General features: G+C 38.1%; 1 protein-coding gene across 3 annotated transcripts in view; it reads right to left on the reverse strand.

Moving 5' to 3' along the window:
- SEL1L (SEL1L adaptor subunit of SYVN1 ubiquitin ligase) overlaps positions 1 to 5,679 on the reverse strand; it is a 56,747-nt gene extending 51,068 nt beyond the window's left edge. Inside the window, exons 1-2 of one of the 3 annotated variants that reach the window (XM_027120230.1) lie at positions 5,516 to 5,679; positions 294 to 331 (exon numbers count right to left, since the gene is read on the reverse strand). In XM_027120230.1, coding sequence (XP_026976031.1) covers positions 294 to 331; positions 5,516 to 5,585 — 108 coding nt within the window. In that variant the 5' untranslated portion in view covers positions 5,586 to 5,679. Of the gene's footprint in view, positions 1 to 293; positions 332 to 1,666; positions 2,049 to 5,515 lie in introns of those variants that run through there. The other 2 variants (XM_027120232.1, XM_027120231.1) reach the window with 2 other exon arrangements.
- Positions 5,680 to 7,418: the final 1,739 nt, after the last annotated feature.

Raw genomic sequence — 7,418 nt, forward strand, 5'->3', positions numbered from 1 at the left:
CACACACACACACACACACACACACACACACACACACACACACACACGGCACATTTAAGTTGGAATTAAATCTAGTAACCAACACTCTTAGAAATATTATTCTCTCTCCTATAGGTCAGTGATTTCTCCTCCCAGAAGAACTAATATTGGCATTAGCTATCTTTCTTTTCCTTTTTTAAAAAAATATAGTTCTGTTGCTCAGAAGATGCAGATTTCACATCTTTTTGAAGATACATCATTCATGCTTTTAAATTGGGCATCAAATACTGGTCAATGTAAATTTGAGTACACACCTTGGAATCTAAGGTTTCATCCTGGTTGCCTTCTTCATCTGTAAAGAAATTTTAAGACAATTTAGTCATCTTTCTCGTTTGGAAATTGCAGGTATGTTAAATGAAAGCATTTGATAACACAACAAATAATAAGACACTGGATAAATAAATCTATAATTATCTAAAAATTGGTTGTATTCAACAACTGTTCAGAAAAGATTAAGTGAAAGGAGAAAAGGGCGTTGGGGGTGGTATTTTTTTTCTCTTTATTCAGGAAAGACATTAGCTTCATCTGGTACACAGGTAGGAAGACCAAGACCACCACCACCAAAACCAGACATTTCTTCAGATGCCATCCAGTTCTTTTGTTATAGTTAGTCCACTACTGAGAATGAGTTGCTAAATTTATAAAAATAGAGCCCTGATTTTGTGGTTCGGGATTCTACCCATTCTTCTCCTCAGCTCAGAATCTGGAGTTACTCTAGCTTATTTTAGTGATAACTAGCATTTTATTGTTCACTAAGACTACTAAAGATGGACATTAAGAATTATTATTATCTGACAGCAGAGTGGCCAAAGATAGTTAGAATTTGTGTTCGACTTTACTGAAGACATAACCAGATATGCATTAAAAAGTAGCATCACACTATCATGTATTTACTCACAAGACATCTATTTATTAAGAAATCAATAGCTTATATCAAATAAATAATAAATCCAGCCACTATTTACATCTTTCTTCCAAATTCATATTGGCTGTTTTGGTTTTGTCCAATTACATTAAGTTTCCTTCTATTATTCTTTCTGCACTTCTCTGCTACTTCTATTCTGGCTGCTTGCTATTCTTTTTCCTGCTCTTATATAAACACATTCAACAACCCAACGGCCATTCACAAATATTTGATCTTTGTATTCCAAGCCAGTTAAAAAAACAACTGTCAGATGATCTCTAAGTTTCCTTCTTACTATTAAAATTACCTGATTTTATCCAGGTGTAAGCTTCAGTACTGCCAGCTCCGTAAATTATGTGAGAAATTAACCAGTAGACAAAATGCTATAAGACCATGTGATTTTTTTACTAGAAAATTTGGCGTTATGGTTGCCATTTACCTTTACTTCATATGGTTAGATCCTAAATATGATTGGTAACTTGTAACTCCAAAATACAACAAAAACATGTTTCGGAGTTTGTGTTACCAAAGTACTGAGCCAACTTTAAGAAGTATAATCAACTCATTATGTACCAAATACCCAACTCTATTTCACAGTATTTGTTTCTTTTGAATATCTGAGAAAAATCAGTCTACAGGTGAGGTTGTGCCATATATAAAGTGCTGTAAATTCAAAGAAAACTTAAATTATAGCTATTTTCACACTCACTACTTTTAGATTACCTTCCAAATATTTTATTTCTGGTGGGTGGGGAGGAGAAGGGTATAGCATGTATTAGTCCCACAGTGCCCATAACGTTTAGGTAGTGATGTCAATTAATGAACAATCATCCTTCATGCTCACTTCTTCACAAGTATTACCCAAAGCCCAAGTTCTAACATATGGTTCAAAGTCCATTCTCAGCAGATCTTTGGATAAAGGAAAAAAAATTCATCTCTAATAACAAAGTTGTATGTGTGAATGTATTTAATTAGTCATAAACATTAGCTAGTTAATAAATCAAGAGCAGACATTAAATGTGAAATGTATAGGGTATATCCCCAAATACTGAAACTTTAGATTAGTTGGAACTCAAATCACTAATCACTCAACTGAGTACCTTGTCACAATAGTTCACATATGTAGCTAATAAGTAAATAATATAGATGCCTATAAATAAATTTTAAGACATGTACATTTGAGACACTACAAGCTGTTAGGCATTAGAGTAGCAAAATGTGTTTCTGAACTCCCAGGGACATGGGAACTTGTGACATCGGGGTTACTCTGTATGAATGGCATCATGCTTCTCTTTCTTTTCTCTCCACGAACTAGGAATATATACTCAGGTTACTGGTAAATAAGAGCTTTCCTTCTCATTTACTAAACTGGGAAAGCATACTCCAGATGGTAATCTTAAAGCAAAGGTATTTTCTCTTTGAAACTAATATGTCCATTCACATAACACTTTAAAGAAGTTTCTTATAAGCTAGAGACTTACGACAGGCAGTCAGGTAAGGATTAAAAATACTGAAGTTACACATAAATAAAAAGAATATAGTAATGCTTTTATCAGAACACATACATCAAGCAACAAGAAAAATGCAAAAGGAGTCAATGAAGAGCTATGGATTTCTCTCAAGAGTATCATATCCAAAATACCATGGTTTACATTACTTTGGTAATCATACCTCTTCCTTTGAAAAAGACCAATTTTCATTTTTATTATATCAGCTAACAAAATGGCAAAACACCAGGGATACTCTTTCAGGGAAAAGTGGTCATTACAAATTCATTTTCCAACTTGGCATGTAAATTAAACAGACTGATATATCTTCAAACACAGAAAGTCTTACAAGTTTAGTGAAAAGAGACCAGATATCCTGTCTTTGGCTTTGCCATTGAATCTGTGCAGATCCTAGGATACTGCTGATTCCCAATTACTCCAAATCCAAGGCCTGGAGAGCCAGGCTCAAAACCTGGCTTCATTACATGTTAACGTTGCACACACGGTTCAATATAGCAAGTTTGCTCAGCCTCCTCTTCCTCAAGTGTCAAAAGGGAATAATATCATCTGCCTTGTTGACTCTCAACAAAGTTTTAAGGAACAAAAGAACAGTGAAATGAAACATATTCTGCAATCTGAAATCTACTCTTTAAATACATGGTGTTAATTCATATAACTGTTACCTGAGATACCTAGCAATGGACCTAACTGACAAGACTGTAATATTATTTGGCATAAAGAAAAAAAGTAAACCATTTTAACCAGTAAGACACTTCCTGTCAAAAACAAGAAAACATGTGAGAAAAGTTAAAGCATTTTTCATTATTATCTTGAGAAAATGAGAGTAGTATCTTTTAAATCTCCTCCTTTAAATTTATCTATTCACAAGGAAAAGAAAACATTTCTAATAAAAGTATTATACTTTTACATGCCTTTAAGACAAGATATTAGATAACAGCTAGTAACAATGATAGGATCAAGATTCCCTTTGTTGGCTGATCAAATTCTACCTGGCAATAAATGCAACTTGCTCTGGGTAACCACCAACACTCAAACATTATGTCAACACAAAATTATGACCCAAAACTTGATTTTTAAATAGGAGTAAATCTTTAAAATAAAAATGAGGCTGATATCCTGTATAAATAAGCAATTTAATGAATAAAAAAGTCAACTGAAAATCCATGTACTCAACTTATAAAACTTTATCTCACAAGCGTTTTATGATATTTGCACTTCACGTGAGAACAGCAGTGCCTTTATTACTGATCAGCATGCACATCTATATAGTTTTAGTTCTGGCTGAGTAAGATTTTCGCCTCTCCCAGAGAAACGTTTTGGCAGTTTAACTATGATGGAAATCAGAACAGATGTTTTGTGAACATAGTCCTTTGAGTACATCAACACAACCCAAAGATTTAACACTTCAGTATTAACAGTCTTCTATTATAATATATGGAGAATCCCAACTGTTGACTAAAAAACTTCTTCAAGCATCATCTCCACTGACATGATGCTTTAGATATGTGCAATCTAGTCAAAGGAAGATGCAGGAAAATGTTTACATGCTTTAATTTTCTTTAAGTTCTGCAAATTGAATTCAGAGGGATATGCACCATGTTCTTTAATTAGTAGTTCTTACACTTTAGGGTGAAGAATCACTTGTGGAGCTTTTTGAACTACAGATACCCCAACCTGTTCCAGACCTAAAACTGCATTTTTAACAAACCCTTAAGAGGAATTCTGATGCAGGTGGTTCATGGTCCATCAGGTACTCTACAGTACTGATTTCATACTTCCTTTGATCAAATAACTGCTAGCAGTGGCTTCAGGAGTTACACAGAGTTTTAAAGATTTGGTCAGGAACACAAATCAACACTAGAAGGCGGGGGGCGGACCTCAGAGCATGATGTTGGCAGTAAAGTAACTGGCATATGCTTGTTGCTTTTGAAATGGTATCTTAAACCACACTATGGATAGAATTTTAGGTTTAGACCTCTTATTTTAGAAGCAGAATGACATTACAGCATTGACTTACAACTAGGACGGATAATTTGAGGATTCAGATAACCATCTGGGAAATTTTCTGTTGGGGAAAAAAAAAAAAGAGTTGACATTTATACCCTGCCTTGTTCCAAAAAAAATTTAAAGCCACAGAACTGCTGTTTTGTTAACTGAAACTGATTAAAATTCAAAAGCTTTATTGTACTGATTGTTTTTTTAACCAATACTCAGAAACACTAAATGCTTCTTTACCAACACTCTCAAAATAGACGTTTTCAGATGTAGGTGGATTAAACTATTAAAAAAGAAATGATAATTTTCAGAGCCAGGGTATAAATCAGCTAACTGGAAAATCAAATCAAAAGCATATGAGTTTCTCTATCTATGTAAAAAGTTAAATCTAGATGCTATCCAGTTTACATTTATAAGAACCAAGATTTTTTTTCAAAAATCATAAAATTACTGTCAGCAAACATGGGGCGGCTCAGAAACACTGTGACACAGTAAAAAATACTTTCTTAAGAATATTTCTTTAAAAGGGGTACGGAGTAGGCACATTTACATGAAAAGTCTTCATTTTTTAAACAAAGAGGGCAATCTCAGGTGCTAAGCAAACCCACCAAACCACTGTCAACATCCTGGTTTTGATGGACCTGGCTCTGCCCAGACAACCCCAGGTGTACCAATTACTTAACTTACAAATCCCAAAGCCAAAGTTTCAAAACCGATACAGCACATAATCTACATGAGAGTCGTGGAAGCTCCGGAAGGGCTCCTGTGTCACTGTGGGTCTAAGCCAGCTGTCAGGATTCATTCTCATGGAGTCACTACTCCTTCGGGAGGAGTCGTGTAAAGTTTGTGAAGTGAGGAGAGGTGTGAGCAGGGGGACCGCCCCTTCTTTTCCTCCCCTCTCAAGCTCCCCTAAACACCCGCTCTGACCCAGGCCAACCGAAGCCCAAGAAATGACAGCGAGTGACAGGCTACTGCGAGGTGCGAGCTGGAGCCCCCACGGCCCTGCCCCGGGATGGAGGCCGGGGGGGCGGTGGCTCCTGGCCTCCAGTCCGAGGGGGCGGATACTGACCCGAGGAGGCGGAGGCCGAGCCCAGCAGCACCGCACAGAGTAGGAACGTCAGCCCAACCCAGACCCGCATCCTGCTCTCAGGGCCGCTACCACCCGCTGGAGCTGTCGCTTTCTCCTCTGCCACCACCAACTCAGCCGCCGCCACCGCCGCCGCCTCGCTGCTGCTCTTCCTGCTCTGGTTTCCTTCCTCCGCCCCTTCCCAGGCCTCCCTGCCCTAGCATTCAGCCAATCCCCGCCCGCCGTCGTACGCTCCTCGCCCAATCGCCGCGGCCTTCCCGCCCACCTTATTGCCCCGCCCCTAGGGTCAAGACTTGGCCAATCATTACGCGAGATTCTCACACCGGCTTTCCCGGTTGGACCACGGCCTCACCGACATGGCCCCAGCTAATTGGTAGCTCCTGTGTTTAATCATCCCGGAATCAGAGCATGAGTCCAGGGTTGGACGAAAAGTCACCCAGGACTACAATTCCCACAATGGACTTCAAGGGCCTCTCTCTGTGTGTGCTCTTGGGAAACGTAGTCCATCATGGGGCAATATTTAAAAGTGCAGGTGGTTGTAGAAGTTAAGAGAACTTAGCTAACACCTGGGCTAGACGCCAACTCCAGGCCGTGAACTCACAGGTTTTTTTTTTTTTTTTTTGAGCCAAATAAATATCAAGAAACACACATTATAAGGTTAAGAGTTTGTAATATGTTAAGCTCTTCCTCTTTGTTTTGTTTAGAAAATTTGAATTGGACATAGTGGTATCAGCACTGAGGAAAAATACAACAGCTAGACTGAATTCGAGGTCCTTTTTTTAACGTAAACGAAACAGTACCATATATACGGAAACCAGGATGGAACTCACTACTGGTCCCCCTTTCCCCTACAAAACAAGAGGAAATAAACCCCACCCAGTACAGACTATGTCAATGCTAGTATTCATTTTTACGACATCCACCAGATAATAATAATCTGGAAAAAGGGGTAAACAGTCTTCACAAAACCCTTCCAAACATTTGTCCTCATCCCTCTCCTTTTGTAAGTTACATTGTTTTCTTCTTCATTGACTACCTAGGTCTTACATTGACTAGGTTCAAGAGTCAAATGGTGTATTTGGAGATAAAGGTGACAGATTGCATTGTAGAAGTGGAAATAGTCTTGTGTATTAAGTACTAACTCCAGGCATGCTCCAACTAGGTAGCAGAGCAGTGGCTTAGTGTTCCTACCCTTTCATCAAATTGTCATTCTGCTTTCCCTAGTATTCACCCACAGTCAGCTCTTAGGTCTACAACCTAGACATTCTGAGTTCAGGATTTTGGCAAAGTCCACACTGGCCACATATCTTCATACCATCTGTGTTCCATCTTCTTTGCGGAAGAGTCCTCTTTTCCAGGAAGGGGATAAAAAACTATTGTCAACATTCACATTGGAGAGGATGAAGGAAAAATATTGTCCCATGAAAAAGAGTTCTCTTTTCTACTACTACCACACTCATCTCTATTTTTGTCATTAACAATGCTTCCTCAGAGTTCCTCTCATTTTAAATCATAGAGTAAAATCTAGTATACTATGTGACCATTTTTCTCTTTCTCACTGAAAACTTCCTTACTGACCCTCATTTTCCCTTACCTTCTTGATGCACCTGAGTTCTAGCCATACTCACCAACACCATTCTCTCTTCACTGTAAACTAAACTGCATACTATGGCCAGATGAATTTTCCTTAAACACTGCTTTCATCTTCTTTTTCAAAAATTTTTAATGGCTGCCTTAAAACTGACAGTTCTACTTTCTTGTGGGAAGTATTGGGGAAGAAACTTCTGCCCTCCATAAGAGAAACAGTGATTATCTGACTGATAAGATTGAGGAAGTTTCACTGTTTGGTTGAGACCCAACTTCTTTTTGCATCTTTTTCTTTACT

The sequence above is a fragment of the Aethalodelphis obliquidens genome, unplaced genomic scaffold, assembly GCF_003676395.1.
Source record: "Aethalodelphis obliquidens isolate GAN/ISIS:26980383/991018 unplaced genomic scaffold, ASM367639v1 scaffold21, whole genome shotgun sequence".
In the NCBI taxonomy this organism is placed as follows: Eukaryota; Metazoa; Chordata; class Mammalia; order Artiodactyla; family Delphinidae; genus Aethalodelphis; species Aethalodelphis obliquidens.